Source organism: Zootoca vivipara, chromosome 2 (genome assembly GCF_965207765.1).
Source record: "Zootoca vivipara chromosome 2, rZooViv2.hap1.1, whole genome shotgun sequence".
NCBI lineage: Eukaryota > Metazoa > Chordata > Lepidosauria > Squamata > Lacertidae > Zootoca > Zootoca vivipara.
Window position 1 is genome coordinate 6,503 of NC_142584.1, and position 21,082 is coordinate 27,584.

The 21,082-nt window shown below is 42.8% G+C and overlaps 1 protein-coding gene across 2 annotated transcripts; it reads left to right on the plus strand.

Moving 5' to 3' along the window:
* The first annotated feature begins 270 nt into the window (after window positions 1–270).
* Window positions 271–21,027, plus strand: LOC118077881 (hepatic lectin-like). 2 transcript variants are annotated; one of them, XM_035101608.3, is made up of 6 exons: window positions 271–779; window positions 12,610–12,717; window positions 13,431–13,505; window positions 18,473–18,624; window positions 19,732–19,844; window positions 20,560–21,027. In XM_035101608.3, exons 1-6 carry the CDS (start codon window positions 737–739, stop codon window positions 20,711–20,713), a joined length of 645 nt encoding a protein of 214 aa, XP_034957499.3. In that variant the 5' UTR covers window positions 271–736; the 3' UTR covers window positions 20,714–21,027. The 2 variants fall into 2 exon arrangements, with proteins under 2 accessions (XP_034957499.3, XP_034957506.1); XM_035101615.3 differs by lacking the exon at window positions 271–779 and adding an exon at window positions 1,689–1,874.
* The last annotated feature ends 55 nt before the right edge of the window (window positions 21,028–21,082 follow it).

Below are 21,082 nucleotides of genomic sequence, written 5' to 3' on the forward strand. Positions count from 1 at the left end.
CTTCCTGTATTGGCCAGCTGAAAGGTGTGCAGAGGAGGGCGACCAAGATGATAAAGGATCTGGAAACCAGCCTTATGAGGAACGGTTGAGGGAGTTGGGTTGGGGATGTTTGGCCTGGAAAAGAGGAGACTGAGAGGAGATATGAAAGCCATCTTCAAGAATCTCAAGGGCTGTGACAGGAGATTCCAACTAAACATCAGGAAGAACTTTCTGACAAAGCTGGAACAGTGTCCCAAAGAGGGTGGTGGACTCTCTTTCCTTGGAGATTTTTAATCAGAGGTTGGCTGGCCATCTGCTATGGATGCTTGAGTTGAGTTTCCTGCATTGCAGGGGGTTAGACTAGATGACCCTTGGGATACTTTCCAGCTCTATATTTATTTATACATACATACATACATACATACATACATACATACATACATACATACATACCCGGTACATACATACACTGCCATTCATATCAAGGCTGTTACTTCATGGAAGTAGACTATAGCACTGATTTCCACCCACAAAGATTTTGAACAGGCACTAAATTTATTACCATATTGTCTAAGAACTCTCTGGACCACAGTTCAATGAAGGATGTTTCAGCTGCGGCTGCATTTTAAAAACTGGCAGGCAGGTCTCTGCCATCCCTACAAGTTACATATTAACTTCTCATGAAATAGCCAAGGTAAACTGTAAAGTCCTCATTTTGGAAAGTCAAGATCTGGAGGGGGGAAAGGACCTCTGCAAGATGGAGGAAGAAAAAATGCAAGATGACTTCCGGACATATAAAGGTAATTTTTTTCTCCTCCTCTTTCTCCTCATCCTTGGTACTGTTAACAGCAGTGCAACCTTAATTCTGTCACAGTTAAGAGTGGACTGTGACAAGGAAGTTTCTGGCTCAGATCTCTATTTGACACTATTGTGCCTTGTCCAATAGTTCATTTATGTATTATTTGTTTGTTTATTCTGACTTGTGTCCCCCCCCCCTGTTTTCTGTGCTGCAGTATATGTGCTTGTCTAATGCCACAAGACATATTTATTTTTCAGGCAACAGGCTTTCAAAGTCACTTATTAAGTCTGTGTTGAAAGTATGCAAGGGGTGTGTGTGTGTGTGTGTTAGACGAGATGGAGTTAACGGGCCAAGAAATAATTTCTTTCATTAGTCTACTTTAGGGAGCTGAGCACATACTGGTTCCACACACATTACTGGAAATTGAGGTTTGCACAAATAATGTGAATTAAAGCACTCTAGTCAACTTACTGCAACAAATTCACTTTTTTTTAAAAAAAGGCCTTTTATGGTTAGGAATGTGACAGGTGGAAATGCACTGAAAAATGTGCAGTGAACAAATGGCTAATGGGAAGACCTGCAAGCAAAATGTTGGTCCCTCTTTTGTCACTGAACCTCCCTGCAAACAAAGGATGTCTGCCAAATAAAGACCTGTAAGCTTTGTAATAGCAAATCTGGATGAATGCTTAAGAAAAAGGCCATTCAGAGGTTCTTTTAATGTACAGGTCAGGTTACCGGGCACAGAAGTGTGGGATGCAAAGGGTTAAGTGAAGTCAAGTCACAACAATCCCTAGAGAGTCCACTTGGAGGACTGTGGGGGAACACATGACTAGCTTGGTTTCCTGTTCCTCCACATGCAAATGAGTTGGGGAAGTGGCAGATAAATTCACTAGCGAGAAGCCATTTCCTCCTCTTGGACCAGACCTCTTGGACTACACACATCTAAGAAGCAACATCTTAGTGAGTCTCCCTCTAGACTTCCAGCCCAGAGAGAGATGAGATGGAGTCTCACTTCCTATAAGTGAACTTCACATGTATATATCACTTTTTACCTAAGCCAGTCTACCGTTTGAGTGTGCTATACCTCGAGATGCTTGTAAGTAAATATCTTTTATACTTTTAAGAGCATTGTGTCATGTCTTTTCTTTTAAGAGGGAAAAAGGGGAAAAATACCAGGAAGATACACTTTATTTTACAGGCTTAAATCAAGCCTTCGCAAACGCTTTTCTGCTGTGTATTTTGCAAAAGGGGAATGGTTTTACTCTGCTAAAGTTTGGTGCTTGCTAGCGCAAGCGGGGATAGGATAGAATATATCTCCTCATCCACATCCCTGAACATTCCCACAAGAAGCACCTAAGGAAATCAGAGGTGGAGGGGCCAAAGTGACTCCTGGGGGCCCTCCAAGACTGCTGCTTTATTGTGGGCATGTTTGTTTCTTAACCCCACCATAAAACCAACACAAGGCCGGCTGCAACTGCACCGCAAGCAGCAAATAACCTTCATGCACAGCCGATACTTCAAGAAAGTTCCAAGACATCATGCAAGCGCAGTAAGATAGCAAGAAAGGCTGCACCAAGGCAAGTGTTATACCGTTGCACGCCACCCCAATCTCTGAGGGGTGCAAGATTTCAGGGATCCCAGGCACTTACCAGGGGCTTGTGTTTCCTTTTGGAAATGAGGCACAGCGGAGACTCTGGTGTCTTTATGATATATGGTTTATTTACACATATATACAACCTGAGTCTATGATGGAGGAGTTCATAGCAAGGGTCTTGTTTCTCCAGTAGCCACAACCTTGGATTCCAACAGAAACCATCATTGCTCTGTCTCTCTTGCTCCCCATTTGCTGTTTTGCTGCTAACTCATATCAGAGCAACTCTCAACTCTCAATTCAGGCTTTGTCCATCCAACTGTCTCTGAGTTGAGTGAGGGGGCCCCACCCATTTGCCATCTAGCACAGAGCTTGCACCATCCAGGGATTACAGGGGCCTGGCACACTCATAACAATCTTCTTCTTCTTCTTTGGCGATCACTTGTAGCCAAGTAAGGTCGTCTTCCATAAACACGGTTTTAACAGTGAGTCCGTAAGTGACTGTGGAGGCCAATTCTGGAACTGCACGTCCTTCCACAGTGGGGACATTGGTTTCTGGGTGGGAGTTGATCACGGTGTGGATTTGCCAAGTGTGCCTTCCTCTTAGCACGTTTCTCCCTTGTGTCCTCAGATTGAGTGTCTTCAAAGCCCATGACACCTTTGGTAAAGGCTGTTCTCCAACCGGAGCACTCGCAGGCCAGTGTTTCCCAGTTGTCAGTGTTTATACTACATTTTTTAATATTTGCCTTGAGACAGTCTTTAAACCTCTTTTGTTGGCCACCAGAATTATGCTTTCCATTTTTAAGTTCGGAATATAGTAGTTGCTTTGTAAGATGATCATCAGGCATCCGCACAACATGACCAGTCCAACGAAGTTGATGTTGAAGAATCATTGCTTCAACACTGGTGATCTTTGTTCCTTCCAGACACCGTTGATGGAATCTTTTGAGCAGTTGGAGATGGTGTTTATAAGTGGTCCATGTTTCACAAGCATATAATAAGGTTGGTAGTACAATAGGTTTCCCTGCGAATGTTCCGGTCCTCGAACACTCTGCACTTCAATCGGGAGAAAGCTACACTCGCAGAGCTCAGGCGATGCTGGATTTCGGCATCAATGTTGGCCCTTGTGGAAACATAACTGCCTAGGTAGGAGAAGTGATCAACATTCCCCAACATTACACCACTGAGTTGGATTTGTGGCGCTGCAGAGTATTATTTTGTACTTGCTGATGCAGCACTTTGGTTTTTTGGATGTTGAGTGATAGCCAAGTTTTTCGTAAGCTTCTGCAAAAATATTTAGGATGGTTTGGAGGTCATACTCTGAGTGTGCGCACACTACGTTGTCATCAGCATACTGAAGCTCTATGACGGACGTTACGGTAACCTTACTTTTTACTTTCAGCCTGCTCAGATTGAAGAGCTTTCCATCTGTTCGATATATGATTTCTACTCCGGTGGGGAGTTTCCCTTTGACAAAGTGCAAGATCATGGCAATGAAAATAATGAATAGAGTTGGGGCAATAACACAACCCTGTTTAACACCTGATCCCACTGTGAATGGTTCACTTTGAGAGCCATTGTTATCTGCGATTGTTGCTGTAATATTGTCATTGAGGAGCTGAATGATGTTTACAAATTTATCTGGGCAGCCAACTTTCAGAAGGACAGTCCACAGGGCATTACGATTAACAGTGTCGAAAGCCTTAGTCAGGTCAATAAACTCCATATACAGGGGTTGGTTTTGTTCTCTGGATTTTTCTTGAAGCTGTCGCGCGGTGAAAATCATGTCCACTGTCCCCCTAGAGGGCCGAAATCCATTTTGAGATTCAGGAAGGGTCACCTCGGATATTGTTATGAGATGGTTTGCTAAGATCCTTGCAATAATTTTGCCAGCTGTTGCTAATAGATAGATGCTAGACTTCCGGAACGGTGCTCTGGAGATCGGGTGGGGATCTGCGCTCCTGCTATCTTGAGGCAGAACTGACGCTGGGCAAAGAAAACAATGGGGGACAAGGCGTAAGTTACCCCGACCTCAGGGGGGGGGATCGTGAGGGCAAGGGCCCAAGGCAGTGCGAAAAGGGGCTCTCCAGAACACTTCTAAATTTAAAGAACAAAAGAGAAGGAGAAACGGAGAACCCCCGGCACTGGGAAACTCCCCAGAAACCCAATGAGGGAGTGCTGCGCTCTCCTAATACAAAACTGTTAAAAACAAGACGTCTCTCCCACAAACTAAGGACAAAAGTGGTAAGGACCTAACAGAAGCAGAAGACATCAAGAAGAGGTGGCAAGAATACACAGAGGAATTATACCAGAAAGATATGGAGGTCTCGTACACCTCAGGTAGTGTGGTTGCTGACCTTGAGCCAGACATCTTGGAGAGTGGTCAAATGGGCCTTAGAAAGCATTGCTAATAACAAGGCCAGTGGAAGTGATGATATTCCAGCTGAACTGTTTAAAATTTTAAAAGATGATGCTGTTAAGGTGCTACACCCAATATGCCAGCAAGTTTGGAAAACTCAGCAATGGCCAGAGGATTGGAGAAGATCAGTCTACATCCCAATTCCAAAGAAGGGCAGTGCCAAAGAATGCTGCAACTACCGCACAATTGCGCTCATTTCACACGCTAGCAAGGTTATTCTACAAGGCAGGCTTAGGCAGTATGTGGACCGAGAACTCCCAGAAGTGCAAGCTGGATTTCGAAAGGGCAGAGGAACCAGAGACCAAATAGCAAACATGCGCTGGATTATGGAGAAAGCTAGAGAGTTCCAGAAAAACGTCTACTTCTGCTTCATTGACTATGCAAAAGCCTTTGACTGTGTCGACCACAGCAAACTATGGCAAGTTCTTAAAGAAATGGGAGTGCCTGATCACCTCATCTGTCTCCTGAGAAATCTCTATGTGGGACAAGAAGCTACAGTTAGAACTGGATATGGAACAACTGATTGGTTCAAAATTGGGAAAGGAGTACGACAAGGTTGTATATTGTCTCCCTGCTTATTTAACTTATATGCAGAATTCATCATGCGAAAGGCTGGACTAGATGAATCCCAAGCCGGAATTAAGATTGCTGGAAGAAATATCAACAACCTCAGATATGCAGATGACACAACCTTGATGGCAGAAAGCGAGGAGGAATTAAAGAACCTTTTAATGAGGGTGAAAGAGGAGAGCGCAAAATATGGTCTGAAGCTCAACATCAAAAAAACCAAGATCATGGCCACTGGTCCCATCACCTCCTGGCAAATAGAAGGGGAAGAAATGGAGGCAGTGAGAGATTTTACCTTCTTGGGCTCCTTGATCACTGCAGATGGTGACAGCAGTCACGAAATTAAAAGACGCCTGCTTCTTGGGAGAAAAGCAATGACAAACCTAGACAGCATCTTCAAAAGCAGAGACATCACCTTGCCGACAAAGGTCCGTATAGTTAAAGCTATGGTTTTCCCAGTAGTGATGTATGGAAGTGAGAGCTGGACCATAAAGAAGGCTGATCGCTGAAGAATTGATGCTTTTGAATTATGGTGCTGGAGGAGACTCTTGAGAGTCCCATGGACTGCAAGAAGATCAAACCTATCCATTCTGAAGGAAATCAGCCCTGAGTGCTCCCTGGAAGGACAGATCGTGAAGCTGAGGCTCCAATACTTTGGCCACCTCATGAGAAGAGAAGAATCCTTGGAAAAGACCCTGATGTTGGGAAAGATTGAGGGCACTAGGAGAAGGGGACGACAGAGGACGAGATGGTTGGACAGTGTTCTCGAAGCTACGAACATGAGTTTGACCAAACTGCGGGAGGCAGTGCAAGACAGGAGTGCCTGGCGTGCTATGGTCCATGGGGTCACGAAGAGTCGGACACGACTAAACGACTAAACAACAACAACTCCCACAAACTGGAGAACCATAAATTTGTTTAAAAACACACACAAAAAACCCGCAGAGAAATGGGGAGGGGGGGAGAATTGACGGAAATAAAGCTTTTACTAACAATTAAACAGAGAAAGACATGAAAGGAGAAGGGAACCGCAACAAAACACAGCTATCCTCTGTCTAACGACCCTGCAAGAGGCTTTTTAATAAAAAGAGCAAAGCTCTTATATTTAAATCGGAAGGATTAAAATTGAGGAAGTGGAGATAGAAGTGAAAGCAGACTAAGGGGAAGGAATAGTGCACAGAACAACAGCGATAAACACAGCCTGGGTGGTTCTTCATAAGAAACAATCTTGACAATAAAAAAGAGCGAATAAATGGCAAACAAGCCTAAAATATTTGCTGAAAGCGCTAGGTGGACTAAAGGGATAAAACGCCATTGAAAGCCACTAATGCCATTAACGGAAGTTAAGAAGGATAAAAACAGGAAAAGAAAGCAAAGAGAGAAATTGGAAGCATTAGAGGGAGGTGTTGTAGTAGTCAAAGAATACATCAAAGCAACATACCGGTAGTTAAAGGTAAAACAGTGCTGCCACCTACAGGCCAATGAAGAAACAACAGGGGAAAATAAATACATTTTTAAAAAGAGAGCACTGAGGGGCTAAAATATTGGCACAACTACTTTTAAGAAGGTTTACAATCTACAAATTAGGAAATTGGATATATAAATAATTGGATAAAGGGAATTCCCAAACTGGATACAGAACGCCTAGACAAGAGTTAAGACAAAAAAATAAATAAAGTTAAAAAATAATTACGCTAGATGGGATCAAAGAAGGCTTCTGCCGTGAGTGGCTCAAACCCAGCTCAAAGTTATCAGTGCAGGACATCAATAATAGAGGGAGATAATAATACGTACATGAAAGAACTTATAATGTCAATGGAAAGAATGGGAAAAAATCTAAGTGACAATATAACAACTATTTCTTTCTTTCATTTAATTGAGAACTTTGATTTATATGATACTTGGAGAACGAAAAACCCCACAGTGAAAGATATTACGCACTATTCGGAAGCGAGGAAATCGGGGGGAAGAACTGATACAAAATGGTAACAAAGAAACTAATGTTAAGCTTAGAAAAAGCTGAAATTTTGAATAGATCTATTTCGGATCATAACCCAGTGACAATCCAAATGAGGTTTCAAAATAATACCAAAGGGAGGTGGAGAATGAATGATGAGATATGGAGAGATGATCAGAGAGTAATAAGAGCGAAAGAAGTTCTGAAAGAATTCTTTGAAATAAATGAAAAACAAGAAACCGATAGGAAATTAATATGGGAAACAAGTAAAGCCTATATGAGAGGATATGGGATTCAACAAATGGGGAGGATTAAAAAGAAAAAAGGGAAAAATATAATGGAGATGAATAAACAAATAAGAGAGAAAGAGAAAGACCTAATAAAGAACTCAAGAAATGAAAAATTATTGCAACATATTAAAAGATTGCAATCCTACTTATCTGACTTAATAAATAGTGAAGTCAAAAATAAAATTATATGGACAAAACAAAGATACTTTGAACAGGCAAATAAACCCGGAAGAATGCTAGCTTGGTTGAACAAAGAAAAACAAACTGAAAGAGTAATAAATAAGATTATAGATGAAGGTAAAGAAATTACAGATCTACAACAAATCAAAGCCAGTTTTATAAATTAGTATAAAAAACTATATAAATAAGAAAAGAAAGAAATCCAAAAGTATTTAATAGAAAATAACCTACCAGAAATTAATGAAACAGAATATCAATACCTTAATGCAGAAATCGAAGAAGAAGAAATAAGAAATGTGGTCAGAAAAATGAAAGAAGGGAAGTCACTAGGGCCTGATGGGATCTCAGTTAAATATTACAAAAAATTAGAAGAAATATTGGTACCCAAACTTAACGCAATAATGAATGAAATATTAGAAAAAGGAGAAATACCAAAATCCTGGCAAGAAGCCTTAATAACCCTGATACCTAAAAAAGATCAGATTTGAACTTAATTAAAAATTATAGACCAATTTCTTTATCATATATAGACTATAAACTCTTTACTGGAATCTTAGCAAATAGAATGAAAAATCTCCTAAACAGAATAATAGAGAATGACCTAGCTGGTTTCCTTCCAGGGAATCAAATAAAAGACAACATTAGGATAATTATTGACCTTATGGACTATACGGAATTGAAACCCAGCATGAAAATAGTAATGCTGATGGTAGATGCCGAGAAAGCCTTTAACAGCGTGTCATGGAGCTTCTTAAATAACACCTGTGAGAGCTTGAAATTGGGACAATTTTTTTTTAAATGGAATACAGGCAATCTACAAAGAACAGAAAGCAAAATTAATTATAAATAATGAAATTACAGAGGAATTCAAAATCGAAAGAGGGACGAGACCTCTCTTATTTATCATGACTCTGGAAACATTATTAATAGAGTTGAGAAAAGATAAAGAAATAAGAGGAATTAATTTGGGAGTGCTTTGCTATAAAGTCAAAGTGTTCGCTGACGACATGATTATTATGACAGAAACTCCAGAGGAAAGCATCCAAAAAGCCTTGTGTTTAGTCGTTTAGTCGTGTCCGACTCTTCGTGACCCCATGGACCAGAGCACGCCAGGCACTCCTGTCTTGCACTGCCTCCCGCAGTTTGGTCAAACTCATGTTCGTAGCTTCAAAAACACTGTCCAACCATCTCATCCTCTGCCGTCCCCTTCTCCTAGTGCCCTCAATCTTTCCCAACATCAGGGTCTTTTCCAGGGAGTCTTCTCTTCTCATGAGGTGGCCAAAGTATTGGAGCCTCAGCTTCAGAATCTGTGCTTCCAGTGAGCACTCAGGGCTGATTTCCTTCAGAATGGATAGGTTTGATCTTCTTGCAGTCCATGGGACTTTCAAGAGTCTCCTCCAGCACCATAATTCAAAAGCATCAATTCTTCGGCGATCAGCCTTCTTTATGGTCCAGCTCTCACTTCCATACATCACTACTGGGAAAACCATAGCTTTAACTATACGGACCTTTGTCGGCAAGGTGATGTCTCTGCTTTTTAAGATGCTGTCTATGTTTGTCATTGCTTTTCTCCCAAGAAGCAGGCGTCTTTTAATTATGTGACTGCTGTCACCATCTGCAGTGATCAAGGAGCCCAAGAAAGTAAAATCTCACTGCCTCCATTTCTTCCCCTTCTATTTGCCAGGAGGTGATGGGACCAGTGGCCATGGTCTTGGTTTTTTTGATGTTGAGCTTCAGACCATATTTTGCGCTCTCCTCTTTCACCTTCATTAAAAGGTTCTTTAATTCCTCCTCACTTTCTGCCATCAAGGTTGTGTCATCTGCATATCTGAGGTTGTTGATATTTCTTCCAGAAAGCCTTAGACAATATGAAAAAAATTGGCGACGTATCTGGATTTAAACTAAACAAAGATAAATCTAAAATGCTGATAAAAAAATATGAGAGAGAAAGATAAAGAAGAATTAGAAAAAAATAACAGGAATAAAAATAGAGAATAAAGTGAATTATTTAGGAATATGGATCACCAACAAAAATACAAACCTGTTCAAAGATAATTATATTAAGAAATGGAATGAAATAAAAAATAGCTTAGAGAAATGGAAAAGTCTAAATCTTTCAATATGGGGCAAGGTCTCTATGATAAAAATGATAGTACTACCAAAAATTTTGTTCTTATTTCAAAACATTCCCATAATAATTGGAACAAAGTATCTCAAGGATTGGCAAAAAGATTTAGCAGACTTTATATGGCAAGGGAAGAAGGCAAGAATGAAAATGGAAATACTGACAGGTGCAAAAGAAGCTGGAGGCTTTGCACTACCAGACCTGAAATGATACTTTGAGCCGGCCTGCTGGACTTGGTTAAAAGAATGGTTAATCTTAAAAAAATATGAATTTTTGGAACTGGAAGGATGGAATAAAATCTTCAGCTGGCATGCGTACTTGATGTATGAGAAGAGCAAAATCCATAAAGATTTTGAAAACCATACAGTAAGGAAGGCCCTAGTGGAAGTATGGGAAAGAACAAAAGAAAGGATAATAGATAAAACTCCATGGTGGACATCACCGCTGGAGGCAAATTCTACTCTAAAATGCAATAAAAAAGAAGTATGGCTAACTTATAGAGAGATAACAGAAAACATAAATGGAAATACTAAACTGAAGGAGTATGAAGAACTAAAAACAAGAGGGATATATTGGTTAGAATATTTTCAATTGAAGGCAACATATGAAAAAGACATAAAAACAAGTTCTATACAATAATGAAAAATGTACAGGCTTTTAGATAATACAGATTCAGATCAAGAAATAAAAAACAAGTATATATGTAAGTGGGAACAAGACTTGGAATTTGAAATAGATTATAGTGAATGGCAAAAGTTCTGGGAGAAAAATATAAACTTCACAGCCTGTTACACGTTAAGGGAGAACTTTATGAAACTACATCACAGATGGTACTGGCTCCAGACAGGATAGCAAAAATAAAGAAAACTACTAGCAATAAATGCTGGAGATGTTATAATACGATTGGCACTTTATACCATACGTGGTGGACCTGTCCAAAAATTAAAAAGTTCTGGGAAATGATACATGAAGAGATTCAAAAACTAGTAAAAACATCTTTTACCAAAAGGGCAGAGTCCTATCTACTAGGAATTTTATATAATGATATTTTATATAATGGCCAAAGGCCTGGAAATGATGCCTTATGAGGAACGGCTTAGGGAGCTGGGTATGTTTAGCCTGGAGAAGAGAAGGTTAAGGGGTGATATGATAGCCATGTTCAAATATATGAAAGGATGTCATATAGAGGAGGGAGAAAGGTTGTTTTCTGCTGCTCCAGAGAAGCGGACACGGAGCAATGGATTCAAACTACAAGAAAGAAGATTCCACCTAAACATTAGGAAGAACTTCCTGACAATAAGAGCTGTTCGGCAGTGGAATTTGCTACCAAGGAGTGTGGTGGATTCTCCTTCTTTGGAGGTCTTTAAGCAGAGGCTTGACAGGCATATGTCAAGAATGCTTTGATGGTGTTTCCTGCTTGGCAGGGGGTTGGACTGGATGGCCCTTGTGGTCTCTTCCAACTCTATGATTCTATGATTCTATATCCCCTGTGATAAAATCAATATCTTTCTATATGCATCAATGGTGGCGAGAGTAATAATTGCAAGAACTTGGAAAGGAAATACTATACCAACGAAAGGGGGAATGGATAGACAAGCTATGTGAATATCTACAGCTAGCTAAATTAACGGACTTAATACGGCAAAAACCAAAAGAAAAGATCAAGAAACAAAGGGACTGCCTAAATGAAACTTAAGGAAAAGAGGTCTGGGAAACAAAACATGGTTATGCTTAGACTAACCCTGCAGGATATAAAAACAAGATGGACATTTCACTAGATTAATGTCTGTGAATATAAGAACAGTACACTATTAAGAGACAAAATAAAGAAAAAAATGTAAAATTGCTGTGCAGAAAGCGGTGGCAGTGTTCTAGGAATTAATGTATTTTGTCGTCTAATTTTTCTTTTTTCCTTTCTTATCTTCTTTCCTTCTTTAATTTCTTCTTTTATCTTTTCTTTTTTCTCAATTGTCTGTCTTCTTTTCTTTACCTGTCTAAAATAGTTTAGTCTAACAATTCAATCTATCTTTGTACATTTTGAACAGAATTGATTGATCTGCAACGAATAATGAAATGCATGATGAATTGTATATTTGTTTCTTTCATTTTAATGCATTTCTTGTGAATTTTGTGAGTTTTTAATAAATTAAGGGGGGGAAAGGAGAAAAAAAGAGAGATGCTAATAGAGATGCTAGGGACGTGGGTGGCACTGTGGGTTAAACCACAGAGCCTAGGGCTTGCCGATCAGAAGGTCGTGGTTCGAATCTCCGCGACGGGGTGAGCTCCCGTTGCTCGGTCCCAGCTCCTCCCAACCTAGCAGTTCAAAAGCATGGCAAATTGCAAGTAGATAACTAGGTACCGCTCCAGCGGGAAGGTAAACAGCGTTTCCGTGTGCTGCTCTGGTTGGCCAGAAGCGGCTTTGTCATGCTGGCCACATGACCTGGAAGCTGTACGCCGGCTCCCTCGGCCAATAGAGCGAGATGAGCGTCGCAACTCCAGACTTGTCCGTGACTGGACCTAACAGTCAGGGGTACCTTTACCTTTAATAGAGATGCTAATAATAACAATGCACTCACAATGGATGCATATCCTCAGCTCAGAGCACTTGCTGGAAACTGTTGGAATAAAGGTTCTTGCATGATTCCAGCGGTCATGGAACAATGGCTATAACTTTCCCTTCTTTCTCTTTTCTTTATTTAAAGAAAGAAGTTACCTTAATTTCACCCGGAGGCCGGTCTTCCACACCTACGTCCTGCTGATGGCCTCTATCCTGGGAGCTGCTGTTTTCTTCATAGTGGCTCTTTCCAAAGGTACTTTGACCATTTCCCTCTTTATCGTTCAAAACATTTCATCTATAAAGGACATTGTTTCTTGACTTTGGCTCCGTCAGAAACAAAGGGAGGCGTATGTGTTGGTTTATTATTCTTTAATAACTATGAATGAATTTATAAATTTATTTTAAAGATTTCTATGCAGCCCCTCAATATAAATATTTCTAGCACAACTGGCAAAACAATAATCTCATAATGCTCATAATGGCATAGGGTGTGAATCAATCTGACTAAACTAGAAAAATAACTATCAATACCTGCCTAAATAAAAATGAGCAAAATCACTAAATGAAGGGAAGTGAAAGCTGATTTCTTATAGATGGAAAAATACAGTAAATAACAGGAGTTGCAGTCCACAACTGCAGGGCCACAGATTTCCCACCCCTATATTAGGAGATAATTTGTTATACAGTTAGCGTAATGCCAACTTCAAACCACCTTGTGATGTTTGGAGGGGTGTGGGAAAGGGAGGCATTGTTTCAAAGTTAATTGATTAATTAGCACAACACTGACACTCAATGTTATTACTAAGCATTCCATCGCTAAATATCTCCTGATTTGCCGTCTCTCCAGAGGAGATAATATAATAAACCGTATCACACCTTCATGCATCATAACGTCTGCAATTTAAAATGTTTCATTTCAGCTATAAATTTCTAACATTTCCCCTTTCCCTCTTTTAAAATTTTAAGCAACAACACTTTCAGCAGAACTGAGTGAAATGATTGATGAGAGTCCAAAGCCACGAACTGAACATGATTATGAATGTGAGTCTTGTAACATATTGTTGCCTGCCACCCCAATCCCTGCACCGTGCAAGATCCAAGATGTTCCAGACTCTCACCCAGGGTTCATGTTTCCTTCAGGAATGAGGCTCAGCGGCATAGCTGCCAAGTCCTGGCTAGAAAAATACAGGATCAGCAGCACCGGCACCAGAAGTCACTTCTACACATGTCCAGACATGCATAGAAGCAACTTCCGCTGCCTGATTTCCGGTACCCAGGCATGGGCAGAGCGGCACCAGAAGTCGCTTCTACACATGTCCAGACATGCGTAGAAGCAACTTCTGCTGCCGCCCGCCCACAACCTGTCACCTTAACCGACGACAGAGATCCCCTCACCTTCCCTACAGTCTTGTCAGCGTCCCCAGGACCGGTGGCGGCGAGGGCTGGGGAGAGGCAAGAGAAGGGAAGGGGAGACGGAAGGGGGATCTGACAGTCGTTTCATGGCGGAGAGTTGCCGCTGACATGCGGCTAGCTGGAGGAGGCTGCCTTTGCTCCTGTTTCGAGGCTTAGGGGAAGGAGAAGGGCGGGCAGGAAGGCTCAACTTTTCTCAGCCTCCTCTCCAGCGCAACCAAGGGCGAGGTGCTAAACCTCTCGGCTCGCAGCCAGCCCTTGCCCTTTGCTCAGCGATGCCAGATGATCCCTTCTTCTTCTTCTTCTTCTTCTTCTTCTTCTTCTTCTTCTTCTTCTTCTTCTTCTTCTTCTTCTTCTTCTTCTTCTTCTTCTTCTTCTTCTTCTTCCTCCTCCTCCTCCTCTTCCTCTTCCTCTTCCTCTTCCTCTTCTTCCTCTTCTTCCTCTTCTTCCTCCTCCCCCCAGCTGTTGTTTCCTCTCGCTCGCTCACTCCCTGCCTCTCTCTCTCCCCCCTCCTCCCTCCCCCGCTTTGTGTTTCCCTGCCACACTGCCTGTGCCACCAAGTGAAACTCACAAACATGCAAAGCCTGGCAGCGCCAAGTTTAGTCAGTTTCACGAGGCAGAGAGAGAGGCAGGCAACCAGAAAGGGCACAGGAACTGCAGGGGGAGACAGTGGCAGCCAGTATGGAAGGCGGGGGAACCAAGAGGTGGTCTTCTTCGGAATAAAGCATAGAACTAGCTGCGTGTTTCCTCATTAGAGCTTTTGATTTTTGTCGAAAGGGCTCTTGGCCTGAGCGGGGAAAACATTTTGCCTGTGCTTTCTTTTGGTTAAGTCCTGTTCCATGTTTGAACGAAGAGAGAATCAAGTAGGCCCCAATGCCTGCATGTTGCTCCAGAGAAGGCAAATCCAGCAGAGACTGCTAATCCAGACGGAGCCGGGGATCGGGGCTGGGCTGGGGTGGGGAGAGCATAAATGGCAGGGTGGGCCTCCGAGTCACCACAGCAGCCACCGAGCGCTTCCCTCTGTCACCTTCATAGAGATCGGACCAACTCAATGCCGCTTCTAGTGTGTACTGATACAGCTCCACTAACTGTATTACACAGCGCGCAGCCAAACCCTCCTTAGCATGCCAGCTACCAATCACCGAGGGAGACTCTGCCAAGGCGGCCAATCACAAGGAGAGAAAGGGGTGGGCACAGAGCTGAGGAGGCGGACGAGGTACAGTTGGTTGACGGGAAGCAGCACCTCAGTGCAGCACCACACCACAGCACCGGATATTTACAGGATATTTCGCCATTACGGGGTCACAGCAGGAAACGGCTTTAAAAACAGGGGTTTCCCATGGAAAATGGGAGACTTGGCAGCTATGCTCAATGGAGACTGTGGTGTCTCTAGGATATATGGTTTATTTACAATTACATATACAACCCGATCCTACAATGGAGGGGTTCACAGCATTAGAAATCCAAGAGGGTCTGGTTTCTTGCATAGCCACAGCCTTGGATTCCAAAAAGAAATCAAACAATATTCTCAAGTGTTGCTCTGACTCTCTCTCTCCAGCTTGCTCCTTTTCCATCTGGCTCACTCACTGAACTATCAACTCTTTCCTTTGTCTTTTTCCTAAATACCCTCTCACAGATCCACTATCCTTTGTTTTCCTTAATGGCCCATCACCCAGACTATCACCTCAACACTGGAAGCTAGCCGGACTTGCATTTTAACACTTGTTGGATCCAGGGGTTAGAAAGGTCTCTGCTTACAGCCTACTTCTCCCCACCCCAAACTTATATTCTTCTCTAGGGTGATCAGTTCTCCTGAATCTCAGACCCTAAACATCAGGGAACAGAGCTTGAAAGCTAAGGAGTGGTGCTTCACACAGCAGTGATAGGCCTCAGTGATTTTCTCTTTGTTGTTGTTCAGTTGTTTAGTCGTGTCCGACTCTTCGTGACCCCATGGACCATAGCACGCCAGGCACTCCTGTCTTGCACTGCCTCCCGCAGTTTGGTCAAACTCATGTTTGTAGCTTCGAGAACACTGTCCAACCATCTTGTCCTCTGTCGTCCCCTTCTCCTAGTGCCCTCAATCTTTCCCAACATCAGGGTCTTTTCCAAGGATTCTTCTCTTCTCATGAGGTGGCCAAAGTATTGGAGCCTCAGCTTCACGATCTGTCCTTCCAGGGAGCACTCAGGGCTGATTTCCTTCAGAATGGATAGGTTTGATCTTCTTGCAGTCCATGGGACTCTCAAGAGTCTCCTCCAGCACCATAATTCAAAAGCATCAATTCTTCGGCGACCAGCCTTCTTTATGGTCCAGCTCTCACTTCCATACATCGCTACTGGGAAAACCATAGCTTTAACTATACGGACCTTTGTCGGCAAGGTGATGTCTCTGCTTTTTAAGTTGCTGTCTAGGTTTGTCATTGCTTTTCTCCCAAGAAGCAGGCGTCTTTTAATTTCGTGACTGCTGTCACCATCTGCAGTGATCAAGGAGCCCAAGAAAGTAAAATCTCTCACTGCCTCCATTTCTTCCCCTTCTATTTGCCAGGAGGTGATGGGACCAGTGGCCATGATCTTGGTTTTTTTGATGTTGAGCTTCAGACCATATTTTGCGCTGATATTTCTTCCAGCAATCTTAATTCCGGTTTGGGATTCATCTAGTCCAGCCTTTCGCATGATGAATTCTGCATATAAGTTAAATAAGCAGGGAGACAATATACAACCTTGTCGTACTCCTTTCCCAATTTTGAACCAATCAGTTGTTCCATATCCAGTTCTAACTGTAGCTTCTTGTCCCACATAGAGATTTCTCAGGAGACAGATGAGGTGATCAGGCACTCCCATTTCTTTAAGAACTTGCCATAGTTTGCTGTGGTCGACACAGTCAAAGGCTTTTGCATAGTCAATGAAGCAGAAGTAGACGTTTTTCTGGAACTCTCTAGCTTTCTCCATAATCCAGCGCATGTTTGCTATTTGGTCTCTGGTTCCTCTGCCCTTTCGAAATCCAGCTTGCACTTCTGGGAGTTCTCGGTCCACATACTGCCTAAGCCTGCCTTGTAGAATAACCTTGCTAGCGTGTGAAATGAGCGCAATTGTGCGGTAGTTGCAGCATTCTTTGGCACTGCCCTTCTTTGGAATTGGGATGTAGACTGATCTTCTCCAATCCTCTGGCCATTGCTGAGTTTTCCAAACTTGCTGGCATATTGGGTGTAGCACCTTAACAGCATCATCTTTTAAAATTTTAAACAGTTCAGCTGGAATATCATCACTTCCACTGGCCTTGTTATTAGCAATGCTTTCTAAGGCCCATTTGACTTCACTCTCCAAGATGTCTGGCTCAAGGTCAGCAACCACACTACCTGAGGTGTACGAGACCTCCATATCTTTCTGGTATAATTCCTCTGTGTATTCTTGCCACCTCTTCTTGATGTCTTCTGCTTCTGTTAGGTCCTTACCACTTTTGTCCTTGATTATGGTAATCTTTGTACGAAATGTTCCTTTCATATCTCCAATTTTCTTGAACAGATCTCTGATTTTCCCCATTCTATTGTTTTCCTAACCCTATTTTCTCTTAGGAGAAAATTTTCTCTTAGGAGCTTTCAAACCTCTCCTAATTGATCTCAAGTATAAAAGGAATATCAGAAGCGCCTTGCTGAACCTGTCCAAAGACTCTTTGATTCCAGAACAACACGCTCCACTTGCAATTTGCGTTATATTTGAGCTTTCACATGATCTGAAAGCCACTTCCAGAATTATAGTGGAATACGGTGCAAGTTTAGCATTTGTTTCCATATTATTTGCAAACAGGTTTTTCTCCGGAAGCACAGAAATGGGCACTAAACTTGCACTATACTCCACTACAGTTCCAGAAGTGGCTTTTGTGAAAGCTCACATATAATACAGAACTTTACAATTAGGGAACAGCATAAGCCTCAACCGTCCCAGGAAATGAGAAATCCTGTTTTTTCTCATGAGAGCACGGCAAACATTTAGGGCGCTGCAATATCGCTTGATTTCGCACTGCAATTTTCCCCTAAGAAAAGTGTTTTTTTTGGGGGGGGTGGCAATCTCTTTTGGGGCACCGTGCCCTAATAAAGTGTTTCTTCAGGACTGCAATCTTGCACAGGTCATGTAACTTGTGCAGAAGTGCAGCCCTGGAAGATGGTGTCCCAGTTTTTTGTCATGACATGTTGGAGGGTACGGAACAGTTGTTAAAACGGAATTAACTGCCATGTGAAAGCAGGCTGATTACCATCAGTCCCAGCCAGAATGCTCATTTTTGGAGGCAGCCAACTTCTGAACTTCAATTTTCTGGGAAATCACAAGTGCAGAGAGGACTGTTTGTGGTCTTTCCATAGGCATCTGCTTACCACTGCTTACCAGGATGCTGAACTAGATCCTTGGCTCTTCTTATGAACATAGGAGCTGCATTCAAACATCATCTGGAGGGCACCACTTTGCCAACTCCTCCTCCTCTAAATAGATGGACGACTGCATAGCTAGATACATGCCTACTGCACTTTCTGTGCTCTCAGACATCTCTGAGCTTTACTTTACTTTCCAAGGCGCCATTGGCTAATATTGTCTCTCTTTCCTTTGCTCAGTGTTCCCATGCAATCCTGACACTAGAGAATGGGAATACCACAATGGAAAATGCTACTACTTCTCCCTGCAGAAAACTAACTGGATGCAGGCCAGGGATGATTGCGCTGTCAGAAATTCAAAGCTGGTTGTCATTGATAGTATGCCTGAACAGGTAAAAAGAAAGGAAACAGCCAGGGCTGGTGTGCTAGAGTTGGAGGAATCAGGGGAAGTTGGGGGAAACCATTGCACCTAGAGATATTGGGGGGCTTAGTTGCCTTCCTCCAACTAACTTGGCATGCATCTCCCAATCACAGCCAGGCTACAGTTTCCAAACTGGGCTCAAGAGAACCTGGGGTTTTCCTGAATGCTTATGAGGGGTTCCTCAAAAAAAATTGTGGACAAACGTCTCTGAAAGTCAGTTTGACCGCCACTACGGATCTTCCCTTGTATCAACATACTGCCCATGGTTGGCCCAGTGGATGTGTTTCTGTATACCTGTACATGGCTCTCAATGTCTTCAAGATTTTCCAGTGAATTCAACTTGCCTCTTCCTTGATAAACCCATCTAATGGCTATTTGTGCTCTGTGCTGTACTGTGCTTTACAACATAGAAACCTAGGAAGCTGCCTTAGATCACGTCAGACCAATGATCCATCTAGTTCAAGATTGTCTACATAGACTCTCAGCTGCACGCCATGATTTCTCCAGCCCTACCTGAGGATGCCGGGTGATGGATCCCAGGACCTTCAGGAAGCAATGCAGATGCTCTGCCGCTGAGCTGCAACTCTTCCCGCCAGGTTCTGTGCTGGAGTGGCATTGAGTGGCCAGCCATGCTCAGCACACCACAAAATGTTGCCGCATGGAGTGCTTTCAGAGGGCCAGCCACCCTCTGCCAGGAGCCTCCATTTCAATGCTCCCTGACACCCAGTTTTCATTTCCTGCACACAAACAGCCAGGCAGCATTTCACTGAGCATTCTCAGATCTCATTGAGCTGTTTTGGTTTTCTCTCCCCACCCCCCCACCCCAGGCGACAAAATGTACTTCTGCTAACCTTAGGGACCACCACCAGTCTGTTGATGCCTCCTTCTTGCACATGGGTCATACTACTTTGGCTGCATAAAGCTCTACGCTGATGCAATACCCATGGCAGAACTGAACTCTGTGGAACCCGATGCAGCAATGGCCGAGAAACCGAATCTGGATTCTCCTGTCATCTTCCAACAAGAAAGTCCATGTACTCTCATGGCCACATTTATCTGATTTTTCTTTCTCATGCAGAATTTCCTTATGACCCGGACCAGGAATGACCGTTATTGGATGGGCCTCACGGACAGAGATGCTGAAGGACTCTGGAGATGGATTGATGGCAGCAATTACTACTCGGGCTTCACGTAAGCACTGAGTAGTTGTCATCCCTTTTGTTATGCAGCTGGCATCAAGTGCGGTCAAAACAAAATTGGAAATGGCATTCTCTTCTCATTCCATATCTAAAATTTTGCCAGCGGGAATTCTCACATGACTGATGTTCTTCCAAGCATAACCTCACCAAAAGCTTCCTTCTACATTGACTGTTCCCAGCCTTGGGTCCCCAAATGTTGGACTACTGTCTCCATCATCCCCAGCCAGCATAGACAATGGTCCAGGCTGATGGGATTTGTAGTCCAATAACATATGGAGACTCACAATTGGGAAATGCTTTTCTAAAGGGTCAAACTTTACACCCCCTTAAGTATGTCCTTGCCCCCCCCCATTTTTGAACTGAAATCCACCATATACGGTCTGAAAAATAGTCCTCATGGACTGCTAACAGCAAGATATGGCAGTGGAGATGATTTCAGTGAGAAAATGGCATAAGGGGGAAGTGGAGATGCTGCAATCCTGATCAAACACGGGGCACAAAGCAAGAACACCCCCCCAATATATTTCGGACTACCGGTAATAGCCTGAGGACTTGCATCAGTTCTGTTGCATGATTAGACCTCACAGGCACTATGACCCTAGTCCAAACCTCTCTTCCGGCACCCCACCCAAACTGCTTTTTGGTCTATCAAATTCTGTATATCTTGGATTTTTGATATTTTTCAAAGTATTTCACATTCAATGCAGGTACTGGAAGCCAGGGGAACCGAATAACAGTGGGAACGAGGACTGTGCACATCTTTGGGGTTCTGGGGAATGGAATGATGTCTACTGCAGCTATCTGTGCTACTACATCTGTGAGAAGCCCATGCCAAGTGGGAAGCATGGCAGGGGGACCTAAGCACTTCGGCTGAACTTTACCCAGGCAGGCATCAGAGGCTCAGTGGTCAGGCGCTGCAGGATCTCCCCACACGGAAATGTCACTTCCCCAACATAATCAAAGAGGTGCTCTAAAGATAACTTTAGTTTTAAAACCATTTGACCATTTTTTGGTTAACTCCTGGCTGATGCGAGATTTCTGCTCTTTAATTGATTTGTAACCTCAGCAGCAGCTATGCCAAATGGATTTGATAGGCTTTCACTTTGTATATCTTGAAGCTTGGCTTGACACTGAAATAAAACCCCAAGTGGGTGATGCTTGGTGAGATACTTTTACACCACAGGATGTTTATCCCTCCACATAATTAGTAGTCCCTCGCTCTGCCTGAGT

Coding starts and splice junctions, on each gene's coding strand:
- LOC118077881 (XM_035101608.3), top strand. CDS start 737: ATGGAGGAAGAAAAAATGCAAGATGACTTCCGGACATATAAAG. Junction 780..12,609: donor TGACTTCCGGACATATAAAG/GTAATTTTTTTC, acceptor CTTTATTTAAAG/AAAGAAGTTACCTTAATTTC. Junction 13,506..18,472: donor AACTGAACATGATTATGAAT/GTGAGTCTTGTA, acceptor TCCTTTGCTCAG/TGTTCCCATGCAATCCTGAC.